This window comes from Camelina sativa, chromosome 10 (genome assembly GCF_030686135.1).
Source record: "Camelina sativa cultivar CO46 ecotype springtype chromosome 10, ASM3068613v1".
Classification (NCBI taxonomy): domain Eukaryota; kingdom Viridiplantae; phylum Streptophyta; class Magnoliopsida; order Brassicales; family Brassicaceae; genus Camelina; species Camelina sativa.
Window position 1 is genome coordinate 9,954,619 of NC_141889.1, and position 21,240 is coordinate 9,975,858.

General features: G+C 36.1%; 1 protein-coding gene and 4 pseudogenes across 3 annotated transcripts; 3 read left to right on the forward strand and 2 right to left on the reverse strand.

Moving 5' to 3' along the window:
- Window positions 1-597: 597 nt before the first annotated feature.
- LOC104718391 (cytochrome c oxidase copper chaperone 1 pseudogene) lies at window positions 598-1,156 on the forward strand (annotated as a pseudogene).
- A 4,893-nt stretch (window positions 1,157-6,049) lies between these two features.
- Window positions 6,050-7,199, forward strand: LOC109126828 (uncharacterized protein At1g43920, Chloroplastic-like; annotated as a pseudogene).
- Window positions 7,200-7,210: 11 nt separating this feature from the next.
- LOC104720242 (uncharacterized) lies at window positions 7,211-9,792 on the reverse strand (annotated as a pseudogene).
- A 1,746-nt stretch (window positions 9,793-11,538) lies between these two features.
- LOC104718392 (pentatricopeptide repeat-containing protein At4g19220, mitochondrial pseudogene) lies at window positions 11,539-14,604 on the forward strand (annotated as a pseudogene). The gene has a single exon (XR_015568703.1). The product of XR_015568703.1 is annotated as a pentatricopeptide repeat-containing protein At4g19220, mitochondrial pseudogene (transcript).
- LOC104720243 (ABC transporter E family member 2) lies at window positions 14,487-18,654 on the reverse strand. Of its 2 annotated transcripts, none has more exons than XM_087469527.1 (13): window positions 18,425-18,654; window positions 17,666-17,780; window positions 17,372-17,457; window positions 17,177-17,274; window positions 16,981-17,098; window positions 16,802-16,891; window positions 16,397-16,701; window positions 16,129-16,324; window positions 15,855-16,040; window positions 15,495-15,764; window positions 15,164-15,409; window positions 14,921-15,055; window positions 14,487-14,814 (listed from the first exon to the last, which is right to left on the reverse strand). In XM_087469527.1, the coding sequence occupies exons 2-12, from the start codon at window positions 17,766-17,768 to the stop codon at window positions 14,936-14,938; spliced, it is 1,818 nt and encodes a 605-aa protein (XP_087325653.1). In that variant the 5' UTR covers window positions 17,769-17,780; window positions 18,425-18,654; the 3' UTR covers window positions 14,487-14,814; window positions 14,921-14,935. The 2 variants fall into 2 exon arrangements, with proteins under 2 accessions (XP_087325653.1, XP_087325654.1); XM_087469528.1 differs by having other exon boundaries at window positions 18,370-18,587.
- Between the last annotated feature and the right edge of the window lie 2,586 nt (window positions 18,655-21,240).

A 21,240-nucleotide genomic window follows, 5' to 3' on the forward strand; every position in this document is an offset into this window, starting at 1 on the left:
ATGATGATGTCATCAAAAGCTTAGTTCTTTTTTTCTTCTCAAGATTTGTGTGTAATTAGAGATTAGGGTTTTTTGTTTGGTTAGATTTGGGGGAGAATTAGATCATCGGGGTTTAGGTATTTTTGTTGATAACGACGATAAATAGATTTGAGTAACAGTAGATATGACTATAAGGGAAGAGAAGCAGAACAATCCTGTGGGAAAGAAAGAACAGAGCTTGAACTGACTCTGTTCATGTTAAAACAAACACTAGAGAAGCAGAGAAAATCAATGGAAAAACAACAAAATTTCTGATGTGTGGTGGAGAATCAACCGAGAAAGGTTAAAGAACTGATTCAAGGTTGTGGCAATAATGACTGTGGGGATGAGTTGAACTGACTCTGTTCCAGTGGCTATACTTAAAAAGGAATGAAACACACCTCTGCATCACTGGCTACAGCTATGCCTAATCTCTGTCATTGCTTGGGCTGCTGGGTAAATCTTTTTATTTTCTTATTATGTTTAGTAACGAAAGATTAAAGCTTTAGTTAATGGGTTTTGAATAATTTGACATTGTGAAGGATGGAGAAAGTGAAGCTAAGTTGTATGTATAATAGAGTTAAGATGGGAGGGACAATGTTGTGTGTGATGGGAGCTTTCATTATGAGCTTAATGCACAGTACTGCTGCTACTTCAATCTCGGCGAAGACTATGCCTATTGTCCCCGACGAAGTCGTTTGCATTATTATGACAGGATGAGTGACCAACCAGCACGAATCCTCCTCCACCCGTTTCAGAGCCAACCAAGGCTGCTGCCTCAGTAGAAACAAAACCAAAGAAGAAAATTTGTTGTGCTTGCCCTGATACCAAGAGGCTAAGAGATGAGTGCATCGTTGAGTATGGTGAATCTGCTTGCACAAAATGGATTGAAGCTCATAAAATGTGTCTCCGCGCAGAAGGTTTCAACATCTGAACTTTATTTAATCGGGGCAGCAAGTGCAGTTGGTGCAGCTGCAGGTGGATCCGCACTTGCACTTGCAATTTGCGTTGTTCTCCTCTACACCAATGTCCATGATCATGGCCTCCTTGTAGCTGCAAACAATATCAGTTCTGTTATATCATCATGATATCTTTGTATCATCATCATCATCACCATAACAATCTTCTTATTATTACCTCTCCTAAGTCTCGACGATGTCGAAGGTGTAGCTGGAACCCTTCTTCCTGCAGTCACAGAAATAGAAAGCATAGATCAATCAAGATAAAGATCATATTTGCAGACATAGATCGAGAAAGCATCAACGAATATGTGCTTGTTGTGCAAAGATAAAATCAGTTACAAAATTAAACAACAAAAAAGCATATTTCTATATAAATTAATATTTAATTCTAGAGACCTCATATGTTGAGATCACCAATGGACAGGCAAAAAATAATACAATTTTAATAGAGATACTAACATGAAATTTAATACTAAGTTATATTTAAGACACCCTTGCAAGGTTGTCCAATGAGAATGCTCTTAAGGCCCTTTTCTTTTCACCGGAGTTTTCTTGAGATCTGAGATCTCAACTCCGGCAATGCGTCAGCTTCAACTCCTTCCCCTCTTCCCTTCGTCTCCGACTACCTCTCTCAGTGAAGCTTCTCTGACCCAAGAGCCACCTCCACGAACCCTTGACCTCCCCGGTAACCTTGATTTCGATCCCTCGATCTGGCTCTTTCGGCAATCAACTGCAACATCTCTCTGCTCCTCGGATCTAGATCCACTCTCCAAGAGTTTTACTTGGTTGCAGATGGACGGGAGCTCTGTTTTGATGTTGGAACCATGGAAGATCTTGACAAAGATTTCACAATCCCCGGCGATCTCCGCTTCCCCGTTGTTACCTCTTTGGCCCAAGTTTGCTCTCCATTCATATCTCAATCTCCTGAACTGGAACCTACCCCAACCCTATATCGATATCATTATATCAAGTTCATATCTGTTAGCGTTTGTGTTTTCTGCTTGGTCAAGTCGAGTTACCATCGGTAGCAGAACACTGGTTCTATCTAGGTTGCTTGAGCTCCACTTGTGTTGAGTCCAGTGTTTATTCGAGTTTGGTCTTAACTCCACTCTTCCCCACCCTAACCAACCTTTGGTCAGCTTAATGGTCTCTTTCGTCTGAAGACAGCGTTTGAACCTTAAACTACCGTTGTTGTTAAAATGGCATAGGAGTCTTTTGGAAACCACTTTAATCGGATACCCTAGGGATGATCCCACTTATGGAGACAGCTTGGTGAAGCTTGGCATTATGATCTCACCTCTACGGAGTGGAGGTTACCGATGCTTCACCAACCTTCTACCTATACCTTGCCTAAACTCAAAGATCTTAAAACCGCTAACCATCTACTTCTTGAAGTCCTTCTATAATATCTTGAAGACTAGTGGCATTATGACACTCACTCCAAGGAGGAGTGGTTACCACAACCTCTTTAAGTCCTGCTCTAGCATCCTTGGACCAGCAACTACCTTCGTAGCAACCGGTTATCAGAGCCAACACCCCTGCTCGACCTTTCGGCAACTCAATTTTGCCAAGTTCATCTCCGCCCAATCTTCGAAGTTTCAAGACAGTGGCTTCCTACTCCTTTGACTTGCTCATGGAGTCTGCATCGGTTTGTCTTGACCTCACAAGTTCCATATTGCTACCTAGCATGTGGTTTACAGTTCTCAAGCTCTTCACATCGAATGCCCCTATCTATCTTTGTACTTTTACTGCTCTATGCTTTGGGTTAGCTTACTCTGTGTTGTACTTTAAACTATCATTGTTCTGTATATTACTTTCTGTTTGAATGAAATGATAACACCCCTTTGATAAAAAAAATAATAATAATAATATCAACTACTAATAGTAGAGGAAAATGTTATCTTCAATTACAAATATGCAGCGATTCGATCTAAATATCTATATGATATTTTCTGTAGATAAAACCTATTTTGTTCTTTAATTGTTGGCCTCTTATACTTGGATCATCAATAGAACACTCTTGTGAAAAGAAAAGAAAAAGTTTACGCGAGTATCCTCCTCTTTATGTAGTAATCTAGATTCCATCTGCAAATTCAAGTTCTTTAATCTATTTATTTGCAAAATCAAGTTAGTTTTTGACCATACATTCCAAGGAGTACGTTTTTTTTTGTGCCAAAACATTCCAAGGAATACATTTAAATTAATTTTCTTACATACGTGTCGTCCATCTATGATTCTGTATTATTGGTTTACGTACAAAAGGAGAAGGAGGTGGTGTATGGAGAAGTACGGATTTAGTTTCTCAATCAACAAGCCGTTTTAATAAACGAAGGAAGAAATTAAAAACTCTTAATACGAGATTAGTCAATACTCAATAGTGACCAAAAACAATTAATTATATTATATTATACAAAAAAATTATATTACAGAATTATTTGTTTTCTTCCAAATAAACTGTTGCTTCAATTTTAAGAACACAAGTTTCACTTATAATTTTTAGTTTGCATGAATAATGTAGTTCCTACATTTTTTTACGCAAGTGTAGTTTTATTTTTTAGATATAATTGTATGTTTAAATGTTGTTGGTTTTCAAGATCGATCAATTACGTACTGCGCCATGTCGTTCAAACTTCAAACTTTGAGTTGAGGAGCCCCACGCGAACAATAACGCATTCTTTACATCAGGCTTAGAAGTCAACTCTAAATTTTTTTTCCGACCAAATAATTTTCTTTTCTATATAGAGTATACTAGTATATACAGTAAAATCTCTATAAATTAATAATGTTGGGACTAAAACATTTTATTAATTTATAGTGATATTAATTTATCTATAAATTAATAATTATTATTTTATAGTGTAAATTAATAATTATTAATTTATAGATAACCATAAAAAATTATGAATTGGAACAACTATAGCAAAATAAGATTAAACTTTCGGATGTTATAAATTTTATGGTTTAGGAATTGAACTTGTAATATTTAGAAAGCACTATTTACAATAAATTACAAATATTATAGACAAATTGACTTATACACATGAGACACATAAATTCAAATCTATGAATAATAATATCAATTCTCCTATTTTAATAATCTGTCAAATTATCAAATTGTAAATGATGCATATCTAAAATTAAAACTTTAAATTTAATTATTTGTATGACATGTTATAAAATATTTTAGAGATATCATTATAGGTTGAAAATACAACATTACAATTGTTCTATAGAATTGAGCTTTAGGAGAAACATACACTATTATATCAGTATATATATATATATATATATATATATAAATTTACATAATTATTAATTTATGATATTATTGGGACCATATTTTATAAGGAGATTTCGAAAAAATTATTATCTTATTATCTTATCGAATATTATTAATTTTTACACTGGTCCGACTTGGTACCAGCAAAATTTATTAATTTATAGTGTTTATTAATTTATAGAGTATTAATTTATAGAGGTTTTACTGTATATATATCTCTGAATATAGAAATAGTATAAAGAACGTTAATCGTCGACATAAATAATTCAGTAACTATAATCAATACAAAAATATTTACGCCCATGACAGAAAAAAAACAAATCATGATAAGTAATTACGTTATAGAAGAAACGTAAGGATGTTGGAGAACAATGGGCTTTCACTAAGCGGTATCAACTGAAACCATGGCTAGTTTCTCTTCACTCGTCAGATGCTAGTTGTCACAGGATTTATTCATTTATTTTAATAATCTTCAATATTCTATCTGCTCATATACTGTTTATATATATATATATATATTTAATTTTTCTTCGATGTATGCAGTGCCGTGCTAGCCTTTCTAGGGGCTTAAGGCAAGTTTTAAAGTGTAATTATTTTTTTAATTGATAATTAACATATAATAATATATATAATTAATAAAGAGGTTTAAAACAATAATTATACGTCTAAAAGATCTTAAATTTTGTTTTTTTATTTGTTTTTCTAATTTTTTTTCTTTATTTTTTTTTTCTTAAATATCATATTCATATAGAAGCATGTTCTGAATTTTTTTACAAATTCAGAAAACATAAATATTAACTAATATTCATGTAACAGAAAAACTGGAAAACTAAACAAGAATTTCTTTATATATTATAAAAAAATCAAAATATAGCAAGTTAAGCATAAATTTTTACACTACTATAAACATGAAACATAAATTATAATAATATACAAATACAAGAAGACTTCGTAGAAACACATTTGAGAAAACAAAAATAGTTAGGATTCATAGATTCTTAGAGTTTAAATAAATAAAAAAGAAAATCTATTTTTTTTTTTGATATAAGAATTTGGTTTTGAATTCAAGTAGAAAATATAAATAAAATTTTGTTTTGAACCATTACACCAAAATTTTATATATTATGTGTGGCCTGAAACAAATGCCTTTTTTATTACACTATAGGCACGACCCTGGATGTATGGTTGTCATTGTCGAATTTTTATTTAATAAACTTATTTGATCAGATAAAACGATCATATATATAGTGTGTGTATGGTTTGTTTGTATCATAGAAATTGATGTATTTATCTATACATATATAATTAGGATAATGATGTAATCTGTAATAATAATATAGTATACGAAATTTTGATGCTTTAAAGACTTGTCACTTGTGTGTGGGAGAATCTCTGAAAGTTCCAAACAAGCAAACAATGTTCATATACAGTTTGGAGTATAAAACTTCTGATCAAAGTGTACAAGACACAATTTTATATAAAGTTAATAGGGAAAAATGTCATTAAAATCTCGAAGTTAGTATTTTGGTTGATTTAAATCATGAAGTCTGAAAATGTTGAAACAAATCATCAACCTTTTGTTGACTTATATTTAAATCACGAAGTCTTGTTGACTTCGCCGTTTGAAGCACATCGTTAACTGGCCAAACGGAGATATTAAACGGGGTTTATTATCTGTTAAACAGTTCTGTTAGTTCGTCGTTATCTCCTTTAATCTAATTGAACATTCCTCACAAAATCCCCAAAATCACAAAATCCCCAAAATCACGAACCCTAATTTTCGATTCAGATGAGTTCTAGCTCGGAGACATCGGTGGTTGCTTCGTCCAACCGTGGAGTGCCATCCAAGTGCATTTGTGGAGCCGGTGTGAGGATCTTTACATCGAGAACCGAAGAAAATCCTGGTCGACCGTTCTTCCGTTGTTTAACCAAAAGAGATCCAAGCTAGTGGACAAACAAAAGAGATGTAAGTAGTCATTGGTATGTTCAATGTTAATTATATGTGCAATGGTAAGTAATGGTGTTTGTTTTTGCAACAGGGACACTTGTTTAAGTGGGTCGAGGAGGCGGTGTATGAGGAAGTTGAAGATGCATTACCAAAAGTAGGACTTATGGCGAATGAGATCGTGAAAACGAAATCCCAGGTTAATGAGTTGACTGCTGCTTTACTAGAGTTGAAGGAAGAAGCATTGTGAAGCAAAGTGGAAATCCGCAAGTTCAAAACGTTATTGAAAGTGTGTTTTGTGTTGTCTCAATTGGCATTGCTTACCTAGTGATTGGTAAAGCACAGCAAATGAAGTTTGTTCTCGGTTATTAGTGTGTGTTCCTTGATGAGTGTGTTTGTTTTGTTTGGTGTAATGGTATGTATGTTTAGTATTTGATGCCAAAAGAGAATGGTTTGTATGTGTATCTTTGGTATGAATTCAACAAACTTTCTCCATTCGGGTTTGTATGTTTAAGAATCAACACAAGAACAAAGTAAGAATTTAACTTGAAACAGCATCCATGTTTAGACAACAAAAGAAAACACATCCATGTCTAGCAACAAACCAAAGCATCAAACCCATGTTTAGACAAAAAAAACAAAACACATCCATGTTTAGACACATCCATGTTTAGACAACAAAACAAAACACAACCAAAAACATGGAAGCCAATACACCAAAAAACTTAAACACCCGCAAACTGCAACAGCTTATCTAGAGCATTCAAACCATGGACTCCAACTTCTTAGTCCTTGTGTATGCGGTGGAGCTTCAGGAGCTTCCCACTGGGTTGATGCACTCGTCTGTGTTGAAGCCCTCCTCCGTGTTGATGCCCTCCTCTGTGTTGTTTGCCTCCTCTGTAAGGGTTCTGCTCCTCCTTGTGATCCTCCAATAGATGGTTGTGAAGCTGGTTGTAAAGCTGGTTGTAAAGCTGGTTGTGAAGCTGGTCCTTGAGAGCCTTGTTCTCATGTTTGTCCTTGGCCAAACAATACATTCCTTGGTTCCTGATTCAAAAATTTACAAGTGATAAGTCGTAAGTCATAAAAATGTATAAGTCCTAATCATCACATCGAACAAAATATGAATACAACAAACCTGATTCTTCCTTGGACGACCCCTTGGTCTTGCAGCTGGAGCTTCAACAGTCGGGTTTATATAAGATAACCTATTGTGTCCTTCTTGTTTACAGTTGCTACAAGTCATGACTCTTCCGTTGTTTGCCACTCGTGTGTTGCTTGATGAAGATGCACTTTCATACATCCCTTTTCTCCTAGCATGGTTATTTGGTCGACCCGGATTTCTTTTCCTCCATGGTGGTGGCAAGACTCCCAATCTGTTCATTCGAGGCCATTCCAACTGACCTTGAACAGGCTTAATACCATCTTTATAGGTTGCCCGCCACATTCTTGTTGTGTACCAGTCAACAACATAATCTTGAACTTTCTGTTTCTTAGCTATGATCACAGAAGCAGCATGGACACAAGGAATACCAGTCATCTGCCACTTAATGCATCCACAGGTAAGCGCATTCATATCAACAGAATAAGTCTCATTATGCAACTCTACCTCATGTTGATTGTCCCTAGCCATGCTTCTGATGCAAAACTGAGACCTTTCCTATCATACGTTCTATCTCCAAATGAGCTCTCTTAGTGAACCTTGTCTTCAATCTTCCTGCAATGATATGCCTCTTCTCATTCCGCACCATACATTGCCTCCTTATATCCTCAAGCATTTCTAGTAAAGGCTTCCTCCTAGCTTGGCGTATGGTTCTATGAAAAGACTCACTGAGGTTGTTCAAGTTATCATTGCAATGCGTACCTACTCTGAAGAAGGCTCTAGACCATGTCATCGGACTGGTGCGTAGAAGAGAATTAAATGCACCTGGGTTATACTTCTGCAACGCCTCCATATGTTTAGCATATTGTCCAGTGGTGTAGCTACGTGCAATCTTCCAGAACATACGCTGCAGTTGCAAATCATGGCTGTCTTTCTTCCAATTCTCCATGATATGTTTAGCACATAGACGATGCTCAGCTTGTGGGAGAACGTTCTTTATGGCTTTAACAAGACCCTACAAATGATTGATGAAAAAACATTAAACACATTATAATAACCGATTGATCAAAACACATTAAACAAAATTTACTAACCAATTGTTTGTCAAAAATAATAGCTATCTTTCTTCCATCCTCAAGCCCCAATGAAGTAGAGAGTAATCTCATGAACCAATCTCAATTGTCATCATTCTCTATCTCAACCACTGCCCAAGCAAGTGGAACTATCCTATTGTCTCCATCTCTTCCAACAGCAACCAAGAGATATCCCTTGATGTCCCATTTCAGAAAGGCACCATCTACTCCGATGATGGGTCTACATGTCTCCTTCCAAGTATCCCTTTGTGATTTAAAACATACAAATAACCGATAGAACCTTAGTAAGCTCCCAACTATCGGACCAGAAATAGTCGCAATCACAAAAACAGTTCCTGGATTTGATCTCTTAATCTCTGCTTGATAATCCCATATCCGTAAGAAATGCTCTTGATGACCAGCCTTTGCTTCTCGCCTCACTTTTGTCTTTGCCTTAGAACATTGCTCTTCACTAACTTCTAGATTGTATTCTCTCTTAATCTCTGCTTGCATCTCTCTCGGTCTGATCTTTGGATTCTGTCTCAACCTATCCGCAAACAACCAAGCTATCGTTCCTCGCTTTAACATGTGATTGTACCCTGATCTCACACATACATGCTTACTCTCGTATACCTTTATTTGCATCTTGTGTTTCTTCTTATTGTAAGAGCAGTAGCATCTCCACAAACACTTGACCTTAGGATCAGTATTAGCACATTTTGCACCAATCTTCAAAGACTGCGATCTATACAGCTTAATGGCATATCTAGTCTTCAGGGAATACCTGAGCACAACTATCTTGAACTCCTCTGGTGAACTAAATGTTTTCCCCAACTCGAGCTGCACTTCAGGATCTTCGACTTCTACATGGTCTTCATTATCCTCGCCTTGGCCATTATCTTGGTCTTCACTTTCTGACAAAGGGTCAGGTATCTTCTCGTCATCAAAGATATCATCTCCACTGTCGTTATCAGTCTCGTCTTCCTCTTCTCTCGCACCCTCTCCAAACTCTGCTTCGAAGTCCTCGCAAAATAGTTCTTCTACACCAACACGGTTTCCATCTTCTTCTTCAAAGACTTGGTTTCTATCATCCTGGTTACCCTCTTCCTCTTCAGCAGCCTCGTATCCAACATCATCACAATCTTCATCGCCAACCACATCACAATCATCTCCACTTTGAGCACCTAAATCTTCAAAAGGACACGAATCACGCTTTTCTAAGGGAAGAGGAACACAATTATACAGAATAATTGTAGAACCTGAACCATCACCCAATTCATGAGCGGTCAAATTGGGATCAGTCGAATCGTGAGCATTCGACTCTTTTGCAATAGCCCCGTGCGCAGATGTTTCTCCATCTTATCGGGCCTCTTCCGTTTAGGACGACGCGGTGAAAGCTTCTTTTCCTTAGTCATCGGTTCCATCCGAAGAGAAGATCCAAGGAGGAATCGCAAATTAGGGTTCGTGATTTTGGGGATTTTGTGATGAATGTTCGATTTAGGGATTATATTAAAGGAAATAACGATGTTTTAATGATAACTAATGGAACTGTTTAACAGATAATAAACCCTGTTTAATATCTCCGTTTGGCCAGTTAACGATGTGCTTCAAACGGCGAAATCAGCAAGACTTCGTGATTTAAATATAAGTCAATAAAAGGTTGATGATTTGTTTCAACATTTTCAGACTTCATGATTTAAATCAACGAAATGCGGGATTTTAATGACATTTTTCCGAAAGTTAATATCAATACATAAAGTACGCAGCAATTCGGGTACAAGTTGATATCAGCCTTTAGACATTTAGCTAATTTGATTTACCTAGCTAACTTGTGACTATAAGTAATTAACCACTGATTGGTCCAATACTCCAATATATCTAAATTTTTAATTACATTACTGTTTAAATCATTTTCCCGTCAATAGCATACTCTTAATATATAATATAATAAGCAATATTCATCCACATGCCTACCGATATGGTTTTACTACAATTTGTCTTGCATTGCTTTAATTAGATTTTATAATAAGAGTACGAACACGTCGTTATGAAGTATAATCATTATATATTTACTCTACATTTTTTGTCAACGCATATCTAATTATTGCACTTAGTATATTATATGTCGATTAAATTTAATTATAATAAGCTGATCAATCGTAAAACTTAATCATACCGTCATATGTATTATTGCAAAACTTAATTAATACTACAAAACAGTCGATCGTCATGACTCATAACAAATTAACTTAAAAATTAGCTTAAAAAATTACTTCATCAGTGGTCAAAAAGACTTTGAACGTTCTTAGTTTTTATTAGTCAAATATTATCAAAACATTGATCTAATCAATCAGAGAATCATCTAAGTCAGATATTATTCTAAACATGACAAAGTTCACATGCTCAAGCATTACCAATCTAGAATCACATAACCCCTCTATTTTTAAGAACGTTCGCATGTTAATATAAAATTCATGAACATCATAATTTTCAATACATGGTGATCATAATTAACAATAATGTTAGTTTGACTTTAGTAAAAAAAACAGAAGAAGCTTAACCCTAATAATAAACATGGGCAACACGCCGACACCGACACGTAGTTAGGTTTAATTTGATGAGCACGAAAGCTGATGTACGCATACGTACATTGATGATTGATTATGAAAAGTCAAAATAACAAAGTCAATGTGTATTAAGAAACAACATGTACTGTACCAGTTAAACATGCAGTTAATGCGTATTGATCAAATGATTTTTTTTTTTTCATATCGAAAAAGTGATCATTGTTTATACTGTCGGGAACACGAAACATTGAATAAGCCTATGCTTTCGGGAGACGTAACGGGTACAGTACGGATCTGGAAGACCAGTACAGTATTATTATTTTTTAAATTACGTAAATATCTATTTTTGAATAAGCCTATGCTTATTCTATTTTTTTAAAAAATACACTATAATAGTTAATTAAACATGAAAAAAGGCTTTCGTTTTGTAGAACTGGAATGAAAATGCAAAACGACATTCACACAAAAAAAAACAAAATGTTAAACAAAGTGTACTTGTCTACTTAATCCATTGATCACATAAGTTTAAGACACTATTTTATTTTGAGAAAAGCCCAATAAGGACTAAGGTAACTAAGGCCCAATAAAAAGACCCAATTCGTAATTGATAATGCTATAACCGGCGCCGGGAAACCGCCGATGTGTTGTTTGTGATGGTAAGATATCTTACGATTTCCCCGGAAAAACTGAGAATTTGTTGCTCCGGTCATATAATCTACCCTCTTACGCACTTAGTTCCTCGCCGGAATTCTCTTTCCGGCTGTTATTCTTCAATTAGTAAGAGAAAATATGACCGACACTTCACTTCCTCTGTTTTGTCTCCGGTTACTTCTGTTGACTACAACATGCTCGACGAATTGCCCAAGAGAGAGAACAGGAAGGTGGATTCGAGCTTTGTGTTCTTGCGAGATGTACTTAGATCCTCCATGATGAGAACAGAGACTGAGACTCCAAGGAGTGTCCATTGTTTTGCTTTGAAGTGTGGGTTTCTACTAGATTTGCCTGTATCATCACAGCTTCTGACGCTTTACGGTAGAACAGGGGACTTGGTGTCTTCTTTGGGTCTGTTTGGTGAACTGAGAGTCAAAGATGTGATTGTTTGGAACAGTATGATCACTGCTCTGAATCAAAATGGTCGTTACATTGAAGCTGTTGGATTGTTCGTTGAGATGATTCAGAAAGGAACTGAGTTTGATTCGACAACTCTTTTACTTGCAGCTTCCGCGTTATCTAGTCTACATCTTTCGAACAAATGTCCAATGGTTCATTGTTTAGCAATTGAGACTGGTTCGGTTTCTGATTCTAACTTGTGCAATGCATTGATGAATCTATATGCAAAAGGTCAAGACTTGAGCTCCGCAGAGAGTGTGTTTGCACATATGGAGCATCGAGACATTGTTTCTTGGAACACGATCTTGACTAAATGTCTTGCAAATGGTCATCCGAAGAAATCATTGAAGTACTTCATATCGATGTGTGGTTTGGGACAAGAAGCTGATAATGTGACTTTTTCATGCGTTATCTCAGCTTGTGGTTCTCTTGAGGACCTTTCTCTAGGTGAATCCTTCCACGGGTTGGTTATAAAATCAGGTTATAGCCTAGAAGCTCATGTCTCTGTGGCCAACTCGATCATTTCGATGTACTCAAAATGTGGAGATATCGAGGCTGCAGAAACTGTGTTTGAAGAATTATTGTGCAAGGATGTGATTTCTTGGAATTCAGTCCTTAGTGGGTTTGCTGCAAACGGATTGTTTCAAGAAGCATTTGGTATTTTGAAGGAAATGCAATCAGTGGTTAAGATTCAGCCTGATATCGCCACTGTGGTTACAATAATTTCAATATGCGGTGATTTATGTTTGCCACGAGAGGGAAGAGCAGTTCATGGTTATACGGTTCGCAGAGAAATGCAATCTAGAGCATTAGAAGTAATAAACAGCATTATTGATATGTACGGTAAATGTGGCTTAACAAGTCAGGCTAAGTTGTTGTTCAAGACAACAACAAATCGAGACTTGGTTTCGTGCAACTCAATGATATCTGCTTTTGCGCAAAACGGGTTTACACAAGAAGCTAAGAATCTGTTCAAGGAAGTTGTTAGTGAGTATTCTTGTTCAAAGTTTAGCTTGTCAACTGTGTTGGCAATTCTTACGTCTTGTGATTCCTCTAATTCTCTCATCTTTGGCAAATCAGTCCACTGTTGGCTGCAAAAGTTAGGGTTTGGGGATAATATCCTTTCGGCTAATTCAGTAATAAACATGTACATCGGTTGCGGGGACTTAACTTCAGCATTCCTGCTGTTAGAGGCGATATCCGATACAAGGGATCTCACATCTTGGAACTCTGTTATCTATGGCTGTGCCTCAAATGGTCACCATTTAGATTCATTGAGAGCGTTTCAAGCAATGAGTCGTGAAGGGAAAATTCGTCATGACTTGATTACTCTTCTGGGTACTATATCGGCTAGTGGAAACCTCGGACTGATCTTACAAGGAAGGTGCTTTCATGGTCTAGCTATTAAAATTCTGAGAGAAGCGGACACCCAACTGCAGAACACATTGATCACCATGTATGGTAGATGTAAAGACATTGAGAGTGCAGTGAAGGTCTTTGGCTTGATCTTTGACCCTAACTTGTGTTCCTGGAACTGTGTGATATCAGCTTTGTCCCAGAACAAAGCAGGACGAGAAGTATTTCAACTCTTCAGAAACCTCAAGTTGGAGCCAAACGAGATCACATTTGTTGGTCTTCTGTCTGCCTCCACTCAGCTCGGGTCAACAAGGTATGGTATGCAGGCACACTGTCATCTCATTCGTCGTGGGTTTCAAGCTAACCCTTTTGTCAGTGCAGCACTTGTGGACATGTACAGTAGCTGCGGGATGTTAGAAACCGGCATGAAAGTGTTTAAAAATTCAGGGGTGAAATCAATTTCGGCTTGGAACTCGGTAATATCTGCATATGGATTCCATGGAATGGGAGAGAAGGCAATGGAGTTATTCAAGGAATTAAGTAGTAGTAAGTCAGGGATGGAACCAAACAAGAGCACTTTCATAAGCATACTGTCAGCTTGCAGCCACTCTGGGTTTATTGATGAAGGTCTAAGATATTACAACCAAATGGAGGAAAAATTCGGGGTTAAACCAGTTACCGAGCATTGGGTTTGCATTGTTGACATGTTTGGCCGGGCAGGGAAGCTAAGAGAAGCTTATGAGTTCATTACAAGTATTGGTGAGCCACAAAAGGCAGGTGTATGGGGAGCTTTGTTGAGCGCTTGTAACTATCATGGGGACACAAAGTTGGGAAAAGAAGTTGCAGAAGTTTTGTTTGAAATGGAACCAGACAATGCATCTTACTATATCTCCTTATCGAATACTTATGTTGGGTTGGGAAGTTGGGATGAAGCCGTACGGCTACGGAAGATGGTGGAGGATAATAATTTGAAGAAGCTCCCTGGTTACAGTATTATTGATGTTGGTGTTAGATAGTGTTTCACGTTCTCTCCTATATCAGTGAATAGTTTAGAGGCTGTATGAGTAGCAAGAAAATAACATAACAATAGGCAATAAATTCCTTGTAAAATCCAAGTAATAACATCACTGTAATTGTTGAAAGCATACAACTCAGGAAATACAAAAGCAAAAACAAGGTTAAAAGATTCTGAAACTTTTATTGCTCACTTAATAAAAGCTGTAGTCGGAAAACGTGGAAGCAAAACTGATGAAACAACAATCATAAGCTTGACCAGAAAAAAAACATCTGCTAGTGCACTCGGAAAACAGATGGCTGCACAAAATATCCCGAGCTCATAGATCAACTTCCTCTGAGCAAAAGCCATTCTGGTGCACAATGTTTATCCAGATCATGCCCTATATTCTGTGAATCCATAAAGGAAATGAAGAGAAAATAAACATTTCAGATACTGTTTCCATCAAATGTTGTGATTAATATAAGACATGATTGGATTTTAGAGACTACCAACCTCGTGGTAGTTGTCCTAATCATCCAAGTAGTAGTATGAGCCAGCGTTCTTTTGCTCCCTGTCCTTGGTCGACTCTAATTTGTTGATCCTTGGTCTGAAATTGGTGGGATCTCGTCTGAATGTGATGTTCAGATGCTGCAATGTAACAAAAGACATAAATGGAAATTATTAGCATCAAAACTGCTTTCTTCCCTTTCTTTCTTGCTACAAACGGTGGAACTCAGAGAAAAATAGGAGACTTACAGATAGGAAGAGATTCATTCCACTGAGGAGTGATTGAGGACAATTTGCAGTACAATCAATAGATGGTTGTCCTTCATACACAATGACTCGGTCTGCCAAATAGGTCGCCATTATAAAGTCATGCTCGACTATAAATGCAGTTTTCTTTGCGTGGAGAATAAATCGCTTAATGACTTTAGAAGCCACGATACGTTGCTCCGAATCGAGATATGCACTTGGCTCATCAATCAGGTATATATCCGCAGGCTGCAGTGATTCATAAAATACATGAGATCACTGAGAAAAAGACAAACAGCCATATACTATAGACTTTTTAAAACAAAATACTCACCTTGCCAAGGCACAGAGCTAATGCAACCCTTTGCAGCTCCCCTCCTGAGAGATTGACAACTTCTTGATCCATCAACTGCTCAATCTGAAGTGGTTTCATCACATCCGACACAAATTGAGGATGCATGTAAGAATCTCGAATCTTTTGATGTAGCAAGTGTCTAACTGAATTCTGAAACTTTGGGCTGATCTTTTGTGGCTTGTACGAAACATTGAATTCTGGTATCTCTCTTTCTGGTCCTTCTGTATCATCAGGTTTCAATAAACCCGCCTACAGATATTACCAATAATATAACTTTAGGAGTACAGTACTTTCTGAAACTCAAACCACAAGAGAACATATCATGGAGGAAGAGAGTACCAGCATACGAATAAATGTTGTCTTCCCAGTACCATTCTCCCCAAGCATGACAATAATCTGAGAGTCGGTGAATTCACCTTCTGACACTCTCAACCTGAAGTTTCCTTGAGTTTTGGTCATTGTGGGGTACTTGTACCTAGCGTACGACTGAATTTCTTCAGCACTTTCTTGTGGAGTCTCAGCAACCTTCGAACAAAAGAAAAGCCATTAAGGAACAATATTGACTCCCTTTGTAAGATAACTTTGCCTCTTCACAATACAAATAAAAGTTTACCTTGAAGGTCAAAGATTCATCTCTAAAACGTAAATTTTCTGTAGGAACAAACCCAGCCAAGAAAATGTTGATTCCTTCTCTAACAGAGAAAGGGAGAGTCACCACACCATAGGCTCCTGGTTTCCCATAAAGACAGCAAATGAAATCCGACAAGTAATCAAGAACACTGAGATCATGCTCCACAACAATGACGTAGCTGGAAGAAAGAAAATACTGTTAGTAGCTAATTTTTCTAAAAAATATATATCAGAAGTTGGAAAAACCAAACCTATTAGGCCTCAGTAGAGAACGAACAACTTGAGCAGCTTTGAGTCTTTGCTTAACATCGAGGTAACTAGATGGTTCATCAAACATGTAAATCTCTGCATGTTGTATGGCAACAACAGCGATTGCAAACCTCTGCAGCTCACCCCCAGATAAATTCTCAACATCACGGTCAATGACCTGGTTCAGCTCCAGATCAGCACAGAGCTCTGCCTTCTTACCTCTCTCATCCTTCTGGTCAAGGACCTCTCCAACATTGCCTCGAACAGCTTTTGGGATGTGGTCAACATATTGAGGCTTTATAATGGCCTGCCATGCACATGATATCAGAACTATTGAGCTGCTTGAACCATTAAATAATACCTAGCTACGTCATGGAGACAAATAATAGGATCAGTTTCAATTATACCTTTAGATTATCTTCAAGAATACGGGTGAAGTAGTTCTGAAGTTCTGACCCACGGAAGTGAGTCAAGATTTCTTGCCAGTCTGGAGGACTCTGTTCAAGAGGAAACATAAGAATACATCGACTAGGAAAGAGACGCAATCTCGAATACATAAATATAGAAATTCAAGAGAGGCTATTACAGTGAAACGGCCCAAATTAGGTTTGAGCTTTCCAGCCAAAATTTTCAGAGCAGTTGATTTTCCAATACCATTTGTTCCAACCAACCCTAGCACCTGCCCCGGCCTTGGAACTGGGAGCCTAGAAGTAATGACAGAGATTTAATTGTCTAAACTAGAAGAGGGGTCAATATTCCAGGAAAAGAATAGCTAAACAAACCTGTGCAACTTAAAAGTGTTTGGCCCATAACGATGGGTTGTATCTTTCTCCAAGTCTCTCGGAAGATTGATAATCTGAATGGCTTCAAATGGGCATTTCTGTAATTGTGCAACAGCAGAGAACATTTAGCATCCCAGTTTTGGAAACATTTCCAAAAGGCAAATTTGATACTGTAAAGAGCCTATGCATACATACCTTCACACAAATACCGCAACCAATGCATAACTCCTCTGAGATAAAAGCAAGCTTGGAACCAACAGTCACCTCAATACAAAGTTTCCCTAAGATAAAGGCAAGTTGATACATCAGTGGCAACGAAATTTGTAAAGTTCCAACAAAAACTTCAAGTAAGAACGACAAGCTAACGAATCCTCTCTGTACTAATTCGTGAGACACACATGACATAGCCAATCAACTATAGTACAGTGATAATAAATAACTCTTACTATACGCAAGACCATAAATTCATATTTGGATAAGAATATAGACCTGTCTTGACCACAGGACAACTCTTCTTGCACTCTTGGCGACATTTCTTTGGCTTGCAACGGTCTGAACTCACAATAGCAATACGTGTCAATCGATCTGCCATCTCTCAAGGGATCTACAAAATACATGAAATCTATAGTTTAACTGCCTGAGGAAGATGCAACATATGTATACACAATATGATAGAAAAAAAATACAAAATTGGTAGTCTGCACAAACCATTTGCCACCACTATGATAACTAGTATAACTATTATTAGAAAATCTACCAAAATGGAGACATCACGCTTAGGAAAAGGCACGAAATGAAACTACATAGGAAACAATTATAGAGCTAACTTGATTACCCCAAGATAATAATAATAACAATCCTGAAAGGATTAATTGACATGCAAAAAAAATTAGAATCAAGATAACCTTAAACTCAAGCTTGGAAAACAAATTCAATACTTGGAATAAAAGGGTGAATCGAATTTATAAAGAAAAAGTGTGAATATGAATTGTAAAATTCGCCCACATATATCTATACAACACACAAAGTTAGACACTTTCAATACAATCAAGAGATAGAAAACAACAAATCCAAACACTTTCAATACAATTCCAGATGTAAGAACTCATACTCATCTGATAAGTAAATCGAGAACAAAACAAAAAGAAAAGAACACCCAAAACTTGTAAATCGGTGACATATCGGAAAATCACCTGAAATGAAATCCAAATCTCCAATCGAAGAAGAAAAGGATATAAATATAAGTACCTGAGATAATTGAGAGATTCGGATCGAGGGTAGAGGTTTGATTGAAATGAAAAAGCGTGTGCCGATTCTTCTAAGGAGCCAGCGGAGAGCACACGCACCTGAGAGTTACGCTTTTGCCCAAAATGAAGCAAAAAAATAGCTGAAATTTAGGGTTTTCTGAATTATCTGTTTTAGTTTGACCCGGTTCGCTTTTATTTGGGCTTGGGTCGGTTACTTTCTTTATTTGTGGTGTCGGAAAGGGAAAGCCCCTTCACATGTAATAATAATATTTGAATGTGTTGTGTTGTGTTGTGTTTTACTTTTACATAAAACTTGTCAAAACCTTCCAACTTTTACAGTTTCTTTACTCTTAAGGAAAGTTTTTTTTTTCTTTTTTCTAGTCCTGGACGTTCCGTTTAACCGGGTTATTCAGGTAGGATTATTCGGTTTAAGAAAAATTTGGTTTTTAAAAAATCCCACCGAGTAGACCCCAAAAAAAATTCGGTTCGGGTCGGTTCGAAAGTCGGTTTATTCTATATAGTTTTATCTGTTCATTTGGGTTAACAAAAATTATTAATCATAACTCATATATTGAGTTAATCAAAATGATCTCTATAAAATTGAATAAGTCAAAAAATTATTCTTAGTAAAAGTGAAATCTCTAATCAGTAAAAAAAACATTATTGCACGACCTTGTCACAAGGTCCTTGTGTTTTTGTCTCGTTATTGCATAGAATAAAGTTGGCTAACTCTCTCTTTCAGCATGACATGTGTATTTTCCTAAAAAATGAAAAAAAAACAATTAAAAACATCTCACTCGCCCCGTCTCATCTTCTCCCTTGACGAGAGATCGTGAGAAAACAAAACTGAAAAATCGTTTGTGAAGCAAATCTAAAGACGGAAAGTGACAAATCTTAATACCAAAGCGGCGCACTCAACAAAATCAAAGTTCAGAAGCTCTAAATCTCCTTTCAACCAATTTCGTCAGCCACAGGATCATAACATCTTAAGTCAACCCAAATTACCATTTTCACCAGATTCGTTAGAAACAATATCCTAACCTCAAAACTCAACTCTATTAGTCTCCACTGTTCTCGTAATCGTTTTTTTGCAAATTTGCAAATTTTAACTGCCTTTTTTATGTCACTACACTCAGCCCCATCTTAAACAAATATGGGATTTTTGTCAAATTTTTAAAAAATCTAAAAGCCTTTAATAAATTTTTTTTTTTGAAAAAATTGGACCTTTTTGCTTAAAGAATTTTTTTAATATTTGAAATAGACCCATGGCATTTGCCTACTCTGCCATGGGGTAGACACGGCCCTGACTACACTTCTCACTATCTTAGCAACAACACATCCATCTGACCATGCATCCGTTGGTTTACCCAGCTTACCGTACGTTACTAAGGTTTAAAGTATTGTTATCCAGTTAGAGCGGGTGCGAATTAAGAGTATTTCATCCAATTTGGCATTTGCCGTAACGTATTCGTCTATGTGTAGACCATATATCCGTTAGTTTGTCTCCTCCTGCATATTGTTCTCATTTTTCTATTTCTTTGGTCTCAAAGGTGGAATTTTTCTCTGACGATTTCAACGTTCCAACTTTAAAAAGTGATTCACGCCCTCATTCGCTATTGACAGCCAATTTTTTGTCAATCAGACTTTTTTGGCTTTTATTTTTTATAAAGTTTTAAATGTCACTATTTTTTTCTTTTTTTTGTTTTCCCCTTTTTTAAGTGTCAAAACCCATGCTTTAAAATTAAATAATTTTTAAAGCTTTCTTTTCTTTCACCTTTTTATATTTAAAAGCTATCCAAAAGTATATATAAATATTTTATATATTTTATTTTTATAAATTAATTATTTTCATTTTTTCTCTTTCTTTTAAGATCCATTTCAATAATAAATTTGTTTTTTTCATCATCATCACTAATAATACTATAAAAGAGTTTATGAAATACATCATTGATTTATATTTTTAAAAATTTTAATTTATCATTAATAAAATTTATTTTGTCATTAAAATCTTATTAAGTTAATTTCTGACATAAGATATATTTATTATTAATACTTATAATAATAAAAAAAATAACAGTTACAGCCTAAAAAGTTATTGGTAAACAATCAGATTTTAACAGTTTACAGCTTTAAAAGTTTCTACAGTCAAAACATTAACAGGTAAATTCTCTACAGCTAAAATTTTAAAGTCAAAATAGTAACAGCATTTACCAATCAGGGCCTCAATATTGGGTAAAGTTTGCAGCTTTTATCGGGGATTTTTACCCGAAATATATATTCAGGGGTTTCTTTGTATCCATAAGCAGCGTCAATTTGAGATCCCAATTGATTTTTTTGGGGATTTCTTTATGTCACTTGTTTTTATTCATCAGTTGTTTGTTGATAAAAGGCCTGACTGAATTTCAGAGATTGTGTTCATTAAATTCCTTATTTTCCATTGTCTATTTTATGTTCAGGGTGTAAACATTTAGCCGATCTTTCAAGAACGTTGCAGGAAGTTAGTCAACTAATTAGGAAAAAACTGAACGTAGATGTCTTTAGTTTCTGTATTTCTTGCCCAAATATTCTCGGTAAGACCATTTAATTCTGAACCGATCATTCTCTTGCAATTATATGTGCTGCGTTCTCTCACTCTCTAACTGATTTATGTCTTGCTTCTACCAAAAAATAATCAATGTGAAAAGGGACAAGGGATTGAGAGAATTCCAGCTATATTCATCAAGAAGAGATAGTTAAGAGAGCTACAGATTCCAGACTTCCCTGATGAATACTTTAAAGAAATATTGCTTTGGTAAGCTTTACATACCTTATAGTTTT